At 43.5% G+C, this 18479-nt stretch overlaps 1 protein-coding gene across 2 annotated transcripts in view; it reads left to right on the forward strand.

The window, feature by feature from the left end:
- Positions 1–18479, forward strand: part of DOCK5 (dedicator of cytokinesis 5) — a 150362-nt gene that overhangs the window by 23133 nt on the left and 108750 nt on the right. For both annotated transcript variants that reach the window (XM_081171581.1, XM_081171580.1), the window contains exon 2: positions 17384–17467. In XM_081171581.1, the coding sequence (XP_081027707.1) occupies positions 17384–17467 (84 nt within the window). The remainder of the gene's footprint in view (positions 1–17383; positions 17468–18479) is intronic.

Here is an 18479-nt window from a genome sequence, read left to right on the forward strand (position 1 = left end):
GCACACTCCATCAAATTAGTTCCCTCCAAATGTTTGGGACTACAGGAGTTGTCATTCTAAACCAGGCATAGGCAAACTCGGCCCTCCAGATGTTTTGGGACTACTACTCCCATGATCCCTAGCTAACAGGACCAGTAGTCAGGGATGATGGGAACTGTAGTCCCATAACATCTGGAGGGCCGAGTTTTCCTATGCCTGTTCTAAACTTCTGGAGGGCACCATGTCAACTGAGGCTACAACTCGTAGCTGATGGGAGACCAGCATTCTGAGTTGAAGCACCAATCTTCTTATGGGACGGTGGGGAAGGGAGGGAGATATATCTTCAATATGCAGCTACTGCATGTGAGCTAGCACAGTCCTCAAGTTGGTAGGAATGGAAGATGGAGGAAGCTTGTCCTCTCCTGCTCCAGAGGGTGGGACCTGAAACCAAAGAATTCAAGATATGAGAAAGGAGATTCCAACTTAACATCAGGAAGAAATTTCTGACAGTAGGAGCTGTTTGACAATGGAGCGGTTTTCCTCGTGAGGTTCTGGACTCTCCTTCCTTGGAGGTTTTTAAGCAGAGGTTGGATGGCCATCTGCCATGGACGCTTTAGCTGAGATTCCTGAATTGTAGGGCGATCGACTAGATGGCCCTCAGGGTTCCTGCCAACCTTATAATTCTATGATTTAATGTGTATTTAACCAATATTTAATAATGATCTCATATTTAATATCTACTTAATTTGAATTTAATATGTGCTGATTTTGATGTTTTGCGTAAAAATGATGGATTCCAGCCAACTAAGTTCTTCCCAGAGTAGACCAATTGAAACTAATGATCCTAGCTTAGCCAGGTTTATTAATTTTAGTGAGTATTCTGAGCATGACACTTGTTTGGTACAACCTACTTAAAATAATCAATGATGTTTTATTTTTAAAATTTATTTTAAATATCTTATTTATTTGTTGAAAAACTCTTAAGAAAGTAGAAATGCATCAAAATCAGTAGATATTAAATTTGAATTCAGCATATATTAAATTATACAAAAGTGGAAAGTTGCAATTAATACGGTATATGTGAACTACAAATTCAGTAGACGTTAAGCATAAATTTGTTAGTTTAAATATATATGTTACATCCCACTTCAGCTGGGCTGGATGAACCTCTCAATTTCCATTTCTCTCAGTTTCTTATTTATAGTCTTTAAATTCACTTTTCCACATTTACACATCAGATTGCATTTTTAATATAACCTACATCAATGTTCATCAGCATTTTGGTGTGAATTTCTCCTAATTTGTATGCAGTTTTGCCTAATATAATGCATTTTTGGTTGTATTTATATGCACACCTTCCCCAAGTATAGTATGCATTTTTATCGTCTGGCAGGGGTGCCAACTTGTATAAAATATGGGGCGGAGGGGGTGGCCGCGTCCCACATAATTAATCACATGACATGGCACATGCACCCTATTTGAATGGGAATTCCCCTTAACTTGGGGGGGGGGGCTGGCTCAAATATTTTATTGGGGGGCCAAAGGGACCTTGGCCCCTGGAGGTGACTCCTGTGTCATCTGGTTAGGGAACCGCACTGCAAAATTTGAAGAAGCGTGGAATGGAAAGGTTGGCTGCATTTCAGTTCTCCCATTGTTTGGGAAACTGCAAATTAAGCTGGTTTTCAATCCAAACTGAATCAAATCTCCTACCCAGCCGTATACTTCTGTGAGGTCGATGACTTGACAAGGCCACACATTAGAAGTCATGGCTAAATGTGAACTTCATCTCAAAAAGAGAGAGAGAGAGATTTCCCCCGTTCAAGTCCAACACTTGACCACTCTATCACGTTGACCCACAAGTTACAATAGCTATTGTCTGCTTCTCCTCGGAGCCTGTTTTTCTCCTGGACAATGAGTTCTCTTTTTGGCTTCTCCCCTCCCACCCTCCTGCCACTGGCATAGCTATGAGGAGGAGGGAAGGGTATAGCAAATAAGGGTCTTTTTTGTTTGAGGAACAGTGCTGCTTAAAATGTGCATTGAAAAAAAGAGGCAGAACAAGCAGGATTTCAGAAGTTCCCTTTGATTGGTCCCTGGAGCAGGCTGCAAGCATAGTATCTGCATCATGGAGTTTGCATGTGGCGTGCGGGAATGCATGGGCCTACAAGTGTGTTCACCACTTAAAAAAGAGATTCTGGCTGCCACTGAGCACGTTTGTGGATGGCTGGATAGATGCCACAACCATCCACTAACTTGGCACTTCAAATAGATATTGAAAGCCTAGATCATGCTTGAAAGTTTCCTCTTCATGGGGAGTGCCAGCTGTGCCATCCCCCAAAGCAGGCATTACTTCTTCACACAGCACATAGTTAAATGATGGATTTTGCTCCCACAGGAGGCAGTGAGGGCCACCAATCTAGGTAGCTTGAAAAGAAGACTAGAGAAATACACGGAGGAGGAGCCAAGATGGCTCTGCTCTGCCTCTACAGTTGGAGGCTGGAATGCTTCTGAATTGTTGTTGTTATTGTTTAGTCGTGTCCGACTCTTCGTGACCCCCTGGACCAGAGCACGCCAGGCACTCCTGTCTTCCACTGCCTCCCGCAGTTTGGTCAAACTCATGCTGGTAGCTTTGAGAACACTGTCCAACCATCTCGTCCTCTGTCGTCCCCTTCTCCTTGTGCCCTCCATCTTTCCCAACATCAGGGTCTTTTCCAGGGAGTCTTCTCTTCTCATGAGGTGGCCAAAGTCTTGGAGCCTCAGCTTCACGATCTGAATACCAGCTGCTAAAAACGACAGAAGGGGAGAGTGTTTTTGCACTCAGGTCCTGTTTGCTGGTTTCCCACGGGCATTTGTTTGGCCACCGTGAGAACAAGATGATGGAGATGGACCATTGTCCTGATCCAGGAGACGTTTCTTATGTTCTTATGATGGAGGAATAATAGATGCATAGAATTGTAGCATTGAAAGGGACCCTGAGGACCATCTAGTTCAGGCATCCCCAAACTCAGCCTTCCTGATGTTTTGGGACTACAATTCCCATCATCCCTGACCACTGGTCCTGTTAGCTAGGGATGATGGGAGTTGTAGTCCCAAAACATCAGGAGGGCCGAGTTTGGGGATGCCTGATCTAGTTCAACCCCCAGCAATGCAGGAATATGCAGCTGTCGCATACGGGGATCGAACCTGCAACCTTGGTGTTAGCAGCACGATGCTCTAACCAGCTGACCTATCTAGGCTAATGGAAGAACATGACAGGTCTCAGGGCAGTTCACAGGATAAAATCATAATATAAAACACAAAATACGTAATCAAAATAAAAACACCCAGTTTACCCCCCCCCCCATTTTAGGTGCTTTGGGCCACGAGCAAAAAAGAAAAGAAAAAGAAAACAGTGAGCCACATGGTCAAACATCTGGAAGTAGAACAACATAACGAGAAATAAAGCTGTTGGTTTTGTTCTACATGGGCTAAAGCAAAGAAAAAAGAACAAAAATGGGCTGGTGTGCCAATGTAAAATGCATCCAAACCGTGCAGCCTATTTGCACTTGGTTCACACACAGCTGCCACCCCATCCGAGTTTTCAAGCAAAGGGTGATAAGAGTTCCTTTCTGAGCAAGCCTCCCTGCCTCTCCACTGGCATTTTGGCTTGAACCCCTGAGAGAGAAAGAGAGAGAGAACTGTCCGGGGGCTTTCTTCTCAGAACAATGGGCTGCATTGATGGCCTTCTCACTCAGCAGCTCAAACCTCATTACATCTTTCAAGCAAAGGAGTCACGAACTGCTCTATGGCGGGGGAATTATGCACTTTTCAGCCATGTAGTTAAAGCTGGCATTTGAACACCACTTTGGAGGAAAGGGTTGCTATGCAGGCCATTGCCAAGCTCCAGCCAAAACAAGAGTGACTTTCTTTGGGGGAGGGGGGAAGTGCAGAGAAAAACAACCCCAAAGGAATTGCCCAAGGAGATGGTCCTTTGCTGGTAACAAAGGCCTTTTGATCTTCAGAGGAAAGTTTTTGGATACTGTGCCCCAGACCTAGGGAGCCTTCTAAGGGGTTATTTGTCAGACACAAAATAAGACAACACACACATACAAAGCCATGCAATTTTGAATGATGTTCCCAGCACATGAAGGGAGCTGAAATTAAGCAGTGGATGAGGCTGACATTTAACTGCTTTGTGTACATTTGGACGGATTGCTTGGCTTCCCAATAAATCAGAAATAAAGCTAGGAAGATTGTGCTATCCCTAGTTATGGCTGTTGGTGAATAGTCACTGTTCTCATCTCATATGCATCCAAACTTTGCACAGAAATATCATAGCCATTCAGCACTGCTTGCATTTTGTGTCCTTTTAGCCCCCACAGTCTATAGCAGGGGTAGGAAACCTAAGGTCATAGAATCATAGAGTTGGAAGAGACCACAAGGGCCATCGAGTCCAACCCCCTGCCAAGCAGGAAACACCATCAGAGCACTCCTGACATATGGTTGTCAAGCCTCTGCTTAAAGACCTCCAAAGTAGGAGACTCCACCACACTCCTTGGCAGCAAATTCCACTGTCGAACAGCTCTTACTGTCAGGAAGTTCTTCCTAATGTTTAGGTGGAATCTTCTTTCTTGTAGTTTGGATCCATTGCTCCGTGTCCGCTTCTCTGGAGCAGCAGAAAACAACCTTTCTCCCTCCTCTATGTGACATCCTTTTATACATTTGAACATGGCTATCATATCACCCCTTAACCTCCTCTTCTCCAGGCTAAACATGCCCAGCTCCCTTAGCCGTTCCTCATAAGGCATCGTTTCCAGGCCTTTGACCATTTTGGTTGCCCTCCTCTGGACACGTTCCAGTTTGTCAGTGTCTGGGGGCCGAATGCAGCCCAATCACCTTCTCAATCCGGCCTGCAGACAGTCCGGGAATCAGCATGTTTTTACATGAGTAGAATGTGTCCTTTTATTTAAAATGCATCTCTGGGTTATTTGTGGGGCATAGGAATTCATTCATATATTTTTTTCAAAATATAGTCTGGCCCACCACATGGTCTGAGGGATGGTGGACCGGCCCACAGCTGAAAAAGGTTGCTGACCCCTGGTCTATAGGTTTCCCTCTTTTTATCTATGTATCATAATCAACCAACAGTGATCCCAGTTCTCTAAGTAGCCAAATGGCCCCATCCATGCACAAGATGGAAATACCACCTTGGAGGGAAACCAAAGTTTGGCAGAACGCTGGGGTATGATGGAGGAACTTATGGGGGACAAAGGAATCTAGAACAGCTGAATGAGAACTGGGCATGCTCAGTGGGCACGGAATGCTGTCTGACTGTTGAGGGCTGGTGGGTAGAAAACCAGGTGAGAATGGGGATGGAAAGGAGTTCCTTGTACAGACACACTTCACACTGCCCCATCAGGGTAACACTCCACCAATGTGGGCCCCATGCCCACAAAAAAATGAAATCTGATAAGCTTCAAAGTGTCACAGGGCTGTTTTTCTGTGGAGCATCACTGCAACCTGGAGAATGTGGAAGTGTCCATTTTTAAAGACACAATCACATGGAACCTTCAAAAAGTGCCAGAAGTACAATAGAGGCATTTTCGAATCTGACGTGCTTTTATTCCCCACCCCTTCTAAATGGGAGTAACCCTTTTCTAAATATGATACCATGCCTCCATTCGCAAATGTACTTCAAGGACCCCCTTACTTGGTATGTCACAGGCGGACCACCATAATTATCTGGGGCAGCAATCTTGGTGGTCCTCCATGGACCAGAAGCACAACTCATGTCAACAAAGAATGGCGCCTTCAGTGCGGTGAACCCAGCTCTGGGTCTCCCTTCCATCAGAGGCATCACATTGTGCCTGCTGTACTTCTGATGCCTGGCCAGAATGCTTTTATTTCCAGAGGCCTCTGCACCATGAATGGTGTTCTGATGTTTTACTCTGCAGTTTCTGCATGGAAAAACTAAGGAGGAGGGAAGCCTAAGCTGCCTTATGAGGACTGAGCATGCTCAGTGGCCATGGAATGCTGACTGACAGCTGGTGGGGTGGAATTCAGTTTCCTGAAAGAGGGTGTGGCTGGCTGGCTGACAATAATCCTGCAACAACACTCCACACTTGTGCAGGTCCCACTTGTTCTCTTGTGGTTTCTTTATGAATTTCTTTTTTTTAAAATAATATTTATTAATTTTACAACAGTTTAAACATAACACTACAAAAAAGAAACAAGAAAAGAAAAAAAGATGAAACAATACAACACCGTACAGAAACACTACAAAACACTAACACATAAGATTAACAAAACAAAACAAAAACCATTTAAGACACAAAACAATTTCAATATCATAACTTTCATTCACTTATTTCCACGACCTCCTCACACCTCCCTTTTTGTATTCCACTTCTGTTAATTGTTTCAGCAATTCCTTTCCATCTTCCTCTGTTTTCTATCCTATAATTATCCTAACACATTCTAACCTTATTTTTCCCTCTCTATTAATCTATTTATACTTAATTCCTTATAGCCTTTCTACTAAAGCCATATAACTTCATTCCAACATTTTTCTAACATTCATTAATTTCACAGTATTTCTGTAAATAATCTTTAAACTTTTTCCAGTCTTCTTCCACCGACTCTTCTCCCTGGTCTCGGATTCTGCCAGTCATTTCCGCCAGTTCCATATAGTCCATCAACTTCATCTGCCATTCTTCCCGGGTGGGTAAATCTTGTGTCTTCCAGTCTTTATGAATTTCTTTTGTTTCTCATGAATTATTTTATTCTGTTTACCTAAAACATAAAGATGGAGCAAGGTGGACAACTCTAGGGACCACTCTAAGGAAGGCATTGGGAAGGTTGTCACCATAAATAGAGAGACCTTTCCCGCCCCGACCTGGCCACAGTGATCCATGCGACAGTCATCTCCAGGATTGACTACTGTAACTCGCTCTACGCGGGGCTGCCCTTGAAGCTGTCCCAGAAACTCCAGCGGGTACAGAATGCTGCAGCGAGGCTCCTCACAGGGTCTCTGCCATGGGAGCATATTCATCCAGTGCTTTTCAAGCTGCACTGGCTCCCGGTGGAGTACAGGGTCAGATTTAAGGTGCTGCTTTTGACCTTTAAAGCCCTTCACGGCCTAGGACCCTCGTACCTACGGGACCGCCTCGCCTGGTATGCCCCACGGAGAGCCTCAAGGTCCATAAATAACAACACCCTAGTGGTCCCAGGCCCTAAGGAAGTTAGATTGGCTTCAACCAGAGCCAGGGCCTTTTCAGCACTGGCCCCAACTTGGTGGAACGCTCTGTCTCATGAGACCAGGGCCCTGCAGGATCTGATCTCTTTCCGCAGGGCCTGTAAGACAGAGTTGTTCCGCCTGGCCTTTGGATTGGAGCCAATTTGATTCCCTCCGCCCCCTTTTTCTTTTTTCTTTTCCTTCTCCTGCAATGAGGCTCCATTTTAATATTTTAATGTTCCATTATTTTAATGTTGTATTTTATTTTTGTTTTTAAGTTGTAATCACTCATCTTGTTTTTATTATTGCTTGTAAGCCGCTCTGAGCCCGGCCTTGGCTGGGGAGGGCGGGGTATAAATAAAAAATTATTATTATTATTATTATTATTAAACCAGAGCACTGAGCAGTCTTATTTTGAGTTGACTTACAACACCTTACAACAGGTGTGGGCAACCTTTGGTCCTCCAGATACTGGGACCAATTGCCACCCTCTCCTGGCCATTGGCCATGCTGGCTAGGGTGATGGGAGTTGTACTCCTACAACATCTGGAGGGCTAAAGATTCCCTATACCTGTGCCTCTCTTGTTTGCAAATTAAAAACTCTGCATGTAGCCAGAGGTAACTGACCCTCCTTGATTCAACCCCACTGAGGAATCTACCTGTGCCCCTTGGCTGCCTTTACCTTGTGCAATCCCAGTGGTTGCTGTAGGTCATAAATTTTTACTGCTGGCCAGCTGCAGTGTTTGTCCCTTTGACCTTCCCTATCAGGGAATTCCACAAAGCCTATATATTCTACAATCTGTATATGTACTTAAAGCAGCTCCCAGCTCCCAAATTGCAAGCTAAACAAGTGAATAAAAAGGAGACTGTGGGTTGGTAGGTTTGGGGAGTGTCCAGTTTTTCAGCCCCCCCCCCCATTAAATCATCTAGGCTCCCAAATAAGTTGTACACAGCATTTTCTTTAAGGGAAATGTGGAACGGAGAGCTGGCGTAACACAGTGGCTCAGATATGAACCAGAAATTCCCAGGTGGACATTTCTAACACACAACGGTGCTAGGTTTAGGCAGTCTGTTATCCTTTCAGCATTCAAAATTATCCCCATATTGCAGTTGAAAGGCTAGGTCACATCCTTAAAAAAGTAAAGGACCCCTGACAGTTAAGTCCAGTCGCAAACGACTCGGGAGTTGCAGCTCTCATCTCGCTTTACTGGCCGAGGGAGCCAACGTTTGTCCACAGACAGTTTTTCCAGGTCATGTGGCCAGCATGACTAAGCTGCTTCTGGCGAACCAGAGCAGCGCATGGAAATGCCGTTTACCTTCCCACCGGAGTGGTACCTATTTATCTACTTGCACTGGCATGCTTTCAAAGTGCTAGGTTGGCAGGAGCAGGGACTGAGCAATGGGAGCTCACCCCGCCGTGGGGATTCGAACCGCTGACCTTCCGATCGGCAAGCCCAAGGCTCAGTGGTTTAGACCACAGCGCCACCTGCTTCACATCCTTACCATACATTTACCATACATTTAAAGCACAGGCCTTTCCCCAGTGAATCCTGAGAACTGTGATTTAAGGGTGCTGGGAATTGTAGCCCCTTCCATTCTTTGATGGAAAGCATGGCTTTTAAAGTGATATAAATGTGCTTTAAACATATGGTGTGGATGTGGCTTAAGGCTGAGAGGGTTGCACAGGGATAGCCAAGGTGGTGCCCGCTTGATATTCTTGCACCACAACTTCTGTCTTCCCTGACCATAGGTCATACTGGCTATGAGTTGTCCCATTGCTTACTCCTGGGCTAGCTTCTTGCCTAACCCTGTGGCTCACTGAATGAGTGGCAGGTGTGAGGTTTTTAAACGGGGGGGGGGGGTGTCTTCCTGGTTCATATCTCACTTCTGTCACTTGCTGAGTGTCCTTAGGTTCAGCAACACCTTTTTAGTTGAATAATATGTTTCTAATCTGGGCAAGATGCCTACTCCTATGTGAAGGGCAGTCAACACCTATATTCACTGGCCCATGTTTTAAAGTCAGCTTCAGAGATCTTACTTGTGTGACCATTTCTAAGATCAGTTTTGGCTGACAGGTGCTAGAGATAGGGCCTTCTCAGTGGTGGCTCCTATCTTATGGAATTTCCTTCAGAGAGAAAGATGCATCTGGTGCCATCAGGTCAGGATTTTAAGGATGTTTTAAAAACTTTCCCTGGTTTTTAATGAATAGTTTTTGTTTTGTTTTTTGATGTTTTAGTGTGTTTAGTGTGTTTTAGTGTGTTTTTTTATTATTTAATTTAAATTCATCATTAATACACATATACAAGCATACAAACATATATTTCATACAATCCTTAAAAATGTTCAAACATATTTACACTCAATCCCACAAATAGTTCCTTTCCCCATCACCATCCACCAACCTTTCACCCCACCTTTGTGTTTGACTTCCAATCTACTCAATTACAATTTCTTTCCACTTCTATTACTTTCTTTCACACACCTTTACCCTAATTTCATACTTCTTTTTCTATTACACATTGTTTTCCATCTTATTTGATATTTCAGTATTTGAAACGGAACTTGTTTATTCTAATAGGAGTTCTGATTTTTCGATATGATTTTGCAAGTATCTTTTAAACACCTTCCAGTCCCTATCTATCTTTTCTTTTGAAATCCTTCCAATTTCTTCCATTGTTTTGGATATATTGTAATACTCCAATAATTTGACAAGCCACTCTGTTTTTGTTGGTATTATACCACTTTTCCAGTTTTTCGCAATCAATAGCCTTGCTGCTACTGTTGCGTATAAATATAAGGTCTTATCTTCTTCCTTTAGGCTTCCTGGTACTATTCCCAATAGAAAACCTTCTGGTGTTTTCCTAAATGAGTATCTAAACATTTTTTTCATTTCATTATATATTATTTCCCAAAATTGTTTGATGTTTCTTAATGAATAGTTTTGTTGTATATGCTGCTGCAGGTGTTTTTTTATTTTCAGTTTTTGTTGGTGACTATTGAATTTAGTTGTTGTGTTTTGACTTTTTTTATTGAAAACTGTCTGAATTCCATAGGTAGAACTTATTATTATTGTTGTTGTTGTTATTATTATTTGGTGCAAGAAAAATGTGATCTTAAATACCCAAACTTCGTTTTTAATTCTGTTCTCTCTCACACACAAAATCAAGAGAGCTGATGTAATGCACATAAAACATCATGCAGTGTTAATACCTGAAGAGAGCTCTGAACTTGCCAAGAGACTGGTGTGTACCAGACACCGGTAGCAAAAGCTCCCAGGGGGGAAAATCCTGGCAATTTGTTTTTCATAAACTTGCATGCTACTAGCTGCCTTAAGGATTTTATATACAGTGACTCTCTGTTCTCATGGAACAATCAAATGGGTGAAACTTCACTGCTTTGTGTTCTGCCCCAGTAATGACTTGCATCAAAACTATGTTTTGTTTGCTCACAGATAGTGACTTTTGGAATGTGGAATCTTCCTCTGTTTTACAAGTGAACTGATTTTTAGGGGTAGGCAAGCTACTGGCCTGCTAGATCTCCTAATTTGTTTGTGTTTTACTGGGAACCTGAGGTTTGCTGGGTGCAAAATAATGGATTGGGGTGAGGGATGTACATGGATTGTTCACACATTACACTGGAAACAGGCACAGTTGCCTCTACAGATGCCCATGCATTTGTGTGACTGTGGACTTTTTGATTTGTACAGCTCAGCTGTTGGGTACACAGACTGTGCACTCGCTGAACATTACAATTCCATAATTGCACAGTGCAACTGTTTGTGTGCTCTTGTTGAGTGTAATGTGTGAACATCTCTACAGTTAGAACGGGGGCGGGGGGGGCAACGGCGACATGTGGCCCTCCAGATATTGCTGGAATGCATCTTCCAGCGTCCACGACCATTGACCCCCAATATCTGGTGTGTCAAAGGTTCCATATCCCAGAGTTGGAAAAGGCAGTGGCTTCAGCCAAAGAATCCTGGGAATTGTAGTTTGCTAAGGATGCTGAGAGTTGTTGGGAGACCCCTTTGTCCCTTTCTCAGAACTACAGTTCCCAGAGTACTCTGGGACGAGGGATTGATTGTTAAATAGCTCTGGGAATTGTAGCTTTCTCGGGGGAATAGGGGTTTTCTAATGGTTCTCAGCACCTTTATCAAACTACACTTCCCAGGATTCTTTGTGGGAACCCAAGACTGTGTAAAATGGTATCATAGTGCTTTTAAATGGACTGTGCAGATGGGGGGGGGTCTGTTTTTTCAGTGGAGGCTGGTCTGTTATAGGGCACTGCCCTACCATTTACAGCTCCTTGGAGTGCAGGAAGACCAGAAAGGTTATTGTTTTTTAACTCCTGTTTTGCTTTAAGATTCTTGTTGTTGTTGTGATCTTTTTGTCATTTTTCAATTTACTGGCATGTTCTGTACTTTACATTTGAATCTCCAAAGCCCCGTATTTTGATATTTTGAATGTTTTCTGTAAGCTGCTTCGGGCACAGCTCATTGTGGAAAAGCAGCGTTTAAGTAAACTCAATCAATCAATCAATCAATCAATCAATCAATCAATCTCAGTCTGCCCTGAGCCACTCCCCACCTGCCTGCCTTCTTGCTTCCAAACAGCCCCATTTTACAAGCCTTTTCTTAACCCTTGCAGAACTTAGCAGGGAGGAGGATTGTGGCACAGCCAGAATTTGTTGACTCAGCCCGTAATGGACTCTGGCTCTGCCTATTGTCACCCTCCCTACCTGCTGCCCAGCCCGTTCCAGGGAGCACCAGTCCCCACTAAGTCTCTTTTCAGGTTAACATCTTTTCCTTTCCTTTCCTTTCCTTTCCTTTCCTTTCCTTTTTGCTGGATTTGCAGAAACTCGGCCTTGATTAAAACCACATGTCTTCCCTGTCAGGGTTTCCTACTAGGAAATCCTACATTTGAAGAGATATCTAACTTCTTTTGTGTTTCAACATGTAGCTGGTGGGGCAATTCAAAGTGGATATGACAACCTCTGAGATTCACAGCTTTTCACTAACAAGAAAGGAGTTATGCATGCACTGCTGAAACGAGAGCAGGGTGGGCGATGAAATAATGAATGTGGTGTTATATGCAGATTAAAAATCCCAATAATTTTATTCTTGTAAAACGGGCTATTAGGACATTGTTCAGTTCAGGGGACTTTTTTATGAGCTGTTCCTGGTGTAGACGAGTACCCATTGCTTTTCGCAGGCTTCACCAGCTGGTGCCCTCCAGAAGTTTTGAACTCCCTTCAGCCCCAGCTAGTGTACTGATGGGGGCTTGTTGGGGGGGGGGCATATGCCAATGCAGAGGCAAGGCATGGTTGTGGCCAGGGACAAAAATAGGCAGAACAATGAATATGCCTCGTGCCTTTTTATACTGTAGCCTACATTCCAGTGATGCAAAAAGCAAGAGGTTTCTCTGTGTTCACACACACGCTCCTCCATTCAGGTAAGCAAGAGGCCTTACCAGCCAGGCAAGACCATTCAAGGAGGGTTTGAGGCACACCCAGGGCAGGATTTGGCCTGGGGTGGGGCCCAAACCTGCGCAAAGTCCCATGGGTCAAGTGGAGAGGGCTGGAGTCAGCCCCGGAGCTGAGCTTCCCCACCTCTGCCGCCAGCTGTAGTTTGGCTTCTTACCATGTGACACGTGAACCAGGCCAGTATCTGTTTAGACTGTAATTCTCTATTGTTTTTACAGACATTTTTCTTGATAAAAGGGTCTCCTTGAAATGTGTTGGGAACCATCTGTACTTGTGCAGCTTTCTTTTATTATATATTTTTGGATTATTATTTTTAATGACTCTTATCGATCCCCACTGTTTGTGTTCCCGTGTGAATCTGCCCTGAGCATATCCAGAACCAAGGAAGGGAAAATAATAAATGATAGCAATTCTGCACAATTCTGTTAACACTGGAGTTATTTTAGACACATGCTTGACTCTATGATTCTATGAGGCATAAAAATGATTGGAAGGAAACAGGGTGTGTATTACTAGCTAAAAACACAGCTAGGCCATCATTTTTCCTAATTTGGATTGAAGCTGGTTTCGGGGAAAGTGCATCAAAATGCAAAATGCAGTATTTAATAAGAAACAACAAGCTAGATACAGGTTGTGGCTAACGCTCTGTATAAACCGCTTCTAAGACCAATATTGGGTCATAGAGTAAATGGGAGTGTGTTTAAAGGCTAGCATATGTAGAAACTTAAAATAACTGCATTTTGACCCAGGCCCCGTCCACTGGGAAGAATCCAAGCAGCTTGTTTGCTGCCATATTTGAAAGGAAACGTGAGTGTATTGTTTCCTGTGTGGTAAACCACAGTCCATTTGTTTATATTGGCTCAACGCCAGGAAGTAATATACCTCAATATAAATGCACCCGGTTCTTGTAGATTGGTGCATAAATGTCCTCAGAAGCATGTGTTTTTATTCTTCTCCCATGGGGATATATCATTGTCAAAGCCTGTCTGATGAGGAGAGGCCAGTCAGAGTTATTTCTGTACAATCTGATTCCTGCTTTATGCATGCAGAGTGGAGGTGACACCCACACCAGGCGTGCAAAGTGCTTGGCTTCCCCCAAGAATGCTGGAAAAAACTGGCCTGACCGAGTTTGCTCACCGAGTTGGTGCCCAAGGAGGGACTTGAACTTGGCGAGTGTTGCCTTGTCTCCAAGAGGCTCAGTGGTAGAGCATCTCCTTTGCCTGCAGAAGGTCCCAGGTTCAGTCTCTGGCATCTCCTTGTAGTGCTGGGACTGTTCCTTGGAGAGCGACTGCCAGTCAGTGTGCAGACAACACGGAACTAGATAGGAAGCTGCCTCTTGTAGAGTCAGAGCGTTGGCCTGTCTTCTCCAAGGACCTCACATGCATTGCTCACTCATAACTTTGATCCTGTCAACAAGCCTGTGAGACTAAGAGAGAGAGAGAGTGTGTGTAACTGGCCTTATGATGACTTTCATGGCTGGCTGAGGGAGTGTGTGTGTGTGTGTGTGTGTGTGTGTGTGTGTGTGTATACACACCCCAACAACATGTCTAGGGTGGCTAGATTGAGAGATGGTTCTGGCCCAAAGTCTTAGCTTCATGATTGTGCCTGGTCTTTCAAGGTTTTAAAAATTACTGTTACCTCTTTAGGCTGATTTTTCTTTTTTCTTTTAAATCCCTTCTACAATAACATCTCTAAGTGCAAAAATGCTCACTTGAGCCTTTTTTTAAAAAAGGCCAGTTTTATTTCACAGCAGAACGTTTTCCTTTTTCTCTCGGTAGCAGGTCTTGGAAACATCTGGGGAGTTCATTAGACTCCTGATGGATTACAAACAGCTGTGTGCCCTGGATTAAATGCTCTGGGTGGTGTTCAACTAAGTTTCTCTCAGAGTTAGACCTACTGAAATGAATGAGCCTAGCTTAGTCATGTCCATTAATTTCAAAGAGTCTACTCTTGAGTAAAACTTGGTTGACTGCAACCCTCTGTCTCCTTGCTTTGTTCTTAGCTCAAATCAGGGCTGGCACCAGACTTCAGGGGGCTTTCTCCCTAGTATCCACCAGGTGGGATTATTCTTTATTTCTTATTTCTTTCTCTCCCTTGAGATGAGTCCAGGGCAATGTACCAACAAGTATGTTGTTGGGCTGCATCAATAGGAGTATAGCATCTAGATCAAGGGAAGTAATAGTGCCACTGTATTCTTCTTCTTTTTTTAAAATAAATTTTTTATTAGTTTTTCACAATTTTTATAACACAGACATAACACAATAAAAACAAACAAACACATAAACAAACATGTATAATTTCAAATCCTTATTTCTTAAACCTTACTTCACCGACTTCCCCATACCTCCCCTTTCTGCATCCCAATTTCCAAATTCGTTTCAGCAAATCCTACCCCTTAATTTTATCCAATTTTCCCTTATTCTTTCCCTTTACTTAATCTTTTGCAGCTGTAATCCCCTTTTTTCAAAAACTTTAACATTCATTAATTTTACAATGTTTCTTAAGATAAATTTTAAATTTCTTCCAGTCTTCATCCGCCGTCTCTTTCCCCTGATCACGGATTCTGCCGGTCATTTCAGCCAGTCCCATGTAGTCAATCACCTTCATCTGCCATTCTTCCAGAGTGGGTAGATCTTGTGTCTTCCAATACTTTGCGATGAGTATTCTTGCTGCTGTTGTGGCATACATAAAAAAAAGTTCTGTCTTTCTTTGGCACCAATTGGCCGACAATGCCCAAGAGAAAGGCCTCTGGTTTCTTAGGGAAAGTACATTTAAGTACCTTTTTCATTTCATTATATATCATTTCCCAGAAAGCCTTAATCTTCGGGCATGTCCACCAAAGGTGATAAAAAGTACCTTCAGTTTCTTTACATTTCCAACACTTATTATCAGGCAAATGGTAGATTTTTGCTAGCTTGACTGGGGTCATGTACCACCTATAGATCATTTTCATAATAGTGCCATTGTATTCTGCTCTGGTCAGACCTCACCTGGAGTACTGTGTCCAGTTCTGGGCACCACAGTTCAAGAAGGACACTGACAAACTGGAACGTGTCCAGAGGAGGGCAACCAAAATGGTCAAAGGTCTGGAAACGATGCCTTATGAGGAACGGCTAAGGGAGCTGGGCATGTTTAGCCTGGAGAAGAGGAGGTTAAGGGGTGATATGATAGCCATGTTCAAATATATAAAAGGATGTCACATAGAGGAGGGAGAAAGGTTGTTTTCTGCTGCTCCAGAGAAGCGGACACGGAGCAATGGATCCAAACTACAAGAAAGAAGATTCCACCTAAACATTAGGAAGAACTTCCTGACAGTAAGAGCTGTTTGACAGTGGAATTTGCTGCCAAGGAGTGTGGTGGAGTCTCCTCCTTTGGAGGTCTTTAAGCAGAGGCTTGACAACCATATGTCAGGAGTGCTCTGATGGTGTTTCCTGCTTGGCAGGGGGTTGGACTCGATGGCCCTTGTGGTCTCTTCCAACTCTATGATTCTATGATTCTATTCTATGTGAAGAAAATACAATAAAACACTGCTCAAACATATACAGTGGAACCTCGGATTATGTACCGTCCGCCTTATGAATGCTTTGGGTAATGAGCTCTGCTAACCCAGAAGTAGATGCTCCTGGTTGTGAACTTTGCCCCAGGATGCAAGCGGAAGTCGCGCGCCAGCGGCGGGGCGGCAGCAGGAGGCCCCATTAGCGAAAGCGCGCCTCAGGTTAAGAATGGTTTTGGTTTAAGAACGGACCTCTGGAATGAATTAAGTTCGTAACCGGAGGTATCACTGTATACACTTACAAGCTTCTAGCATATCTGAACAAACAAAAATACCTACATTATACGAAGCATCATCTATTAGTTGCTTCCAATGCCTTGTGAATTCATCTCTCTGTTCGTTTATGCCTTCCCTGACCCACAAGACTGAATCCTGATATTTCTGAATTCCTGTTTCTCCCTGTCCCTGGTTTTATAATGCTGCTTTTCAGTTTTCAGAAGATTTTATCAAACTAAGTGTTACTCAGAATAAACCCATAAAGTTAATGGACGTAACTTAGCCACATCGGAGTAGAACTAACTTTGGAGACAACCCATTATGCTTCTTATTGCACATTCATGATGATCTGTGCTCATGATGGCTATCAGGATAGTCATATGCAATCCCTCTTCCAATAAAAGTTTTTGGGAGTCGTGCCACTGCTTCATTCCCAGTCAGTGAATATCCTTCCAAAGTCCTGTATTTATTTAATACCACAAATATTCTGGTTTATGTTTATTTCACTCTTGTTGTGCTGTCGTTTCTCTGGACAGCAATCATGTGGCAGCATTGAGAAAAAAATCACAGGACAGACTAAAGCAGAATAACTGCACTATTATTGTTGCATAAGAAAGACCCCTGCAATAAGACACAAATCTGAAGGGACCCATTTGTTTTTATATCATTTTTCTATATTGCATAGGTTGTGTGGTGTTGTTTTTACAGTAAGCAGTTAAGAAATCCTTTTAAATAAATATGGTCCAGGAACAGCCATAGCTAACTTTCAGTGTACGTTGAGGGGTGGCCCTCTAAAAATTTCCACAATACCCTGAAGCGCCACAAGGTGAGAATTTTTTTAATAGTGGCTTGTAGCACTTCCCCTGGCCTTAGGATGTTGGATACAGACGCCAGCCCTGATCTCAATTATTTACTGTTTGGTTCTGTCCCCCCCCCCCTTTTCTCAGCCATCTACAATTATGATGCCGTCCAAGATGTCGAGCTGTCCTTGCAGGTTGGTGATACAGTTCACATCCTGGAGATGTATGAAGGTAAGCAGGCGCTGGATTGCTGGGAGGGTTCCCGATTATATTCCTTCTCTGTTTACTCCAGATTTAAGAGTTAAATCTTTGGGGAAATGCCCTAAAAACTAGCAAAAAAGAAGCCCAAAGGCTGGTGCATATACAAATGATTTGCTATGTTAGTTCCAAAAAATGTGTTTGGTAAGCTCCAAAGTAGATTGAAAAATATTGGATCAGCCATGTTTGTTCAGATATGGGAACATAGGAAGCGGCCTTATACAGAGTCTGTTGGTGCCTCAGTTCAGTGTTGTCTAGAATGACTGGTAGTGGTCCTGTAGGATTTCAGAAAACGGTCTTTTGCAGCCCGAGTTGAGACGTCAGGGATGGAATTTAGGAAGCTGGCTTATGCTGAGACAGGCCATTGATCCATCATAAGAAGATAAGAAGAGCCTGCTGATCAGGCCAATGGCCCATTTAGTCTGAGATCATGTTCTCACAGTGGTCAGCCAGATGCCCGTTGGACGTCTGAAAGCAGGACCTGATTGCAAGAGTACTCTCTCCACATGCAGTTTCCAGCAGCTGATATTCAGAAACTGATACTGCCTCCAGCAGTGGAGTTGGAGCAGGGCCACCATGGCTCGTGTGGTCAACATTGTATTGTATTGCCTGCATCAGTATTGTCTACAAACTGATTGGCAGCCGCTCTCCAGGGTTTCAGACCAAGGTCTCGCCAAACCCTGCTGGGGATTGTACCTGTGACGCCTTGCTCAGTGGAAAGGGTTTAGTTCTACATCCGTCATCACCATTAGCAGCAGTAAACTGAAACATCCTGACACAAAGCTCCTTTGGTAATGCTAGCAAGGAAAACCAGCTGCTTGCTTAGCACTCCAGCAAGACAATTGGTTTCTTTTCCCTTTGCGTTGACCTTGACACTGGAGATAGGGAGACAGAGCCTTTGTGTCAAAAGAGATTATGTTGCTGATGGGTGTATTTAAGAGGAGTGTTTTTGTAGAAGATTTGAAATGCAGAAGGGCCCAAAGCA

The sequence above is a fragment of the Podarcis bocagei genome (assembly GCF_964188305.1).
Source record: "Podarcis bocagei genome assembly, chromosome: 15".
Classification (NCBI taxonomy): domain Eukaryota; kingdom Metazoa; phylum Chordata; class Lepidosauria; order Squamata; family Lacertidae; genus Podarcis; species Podarcis bocagei.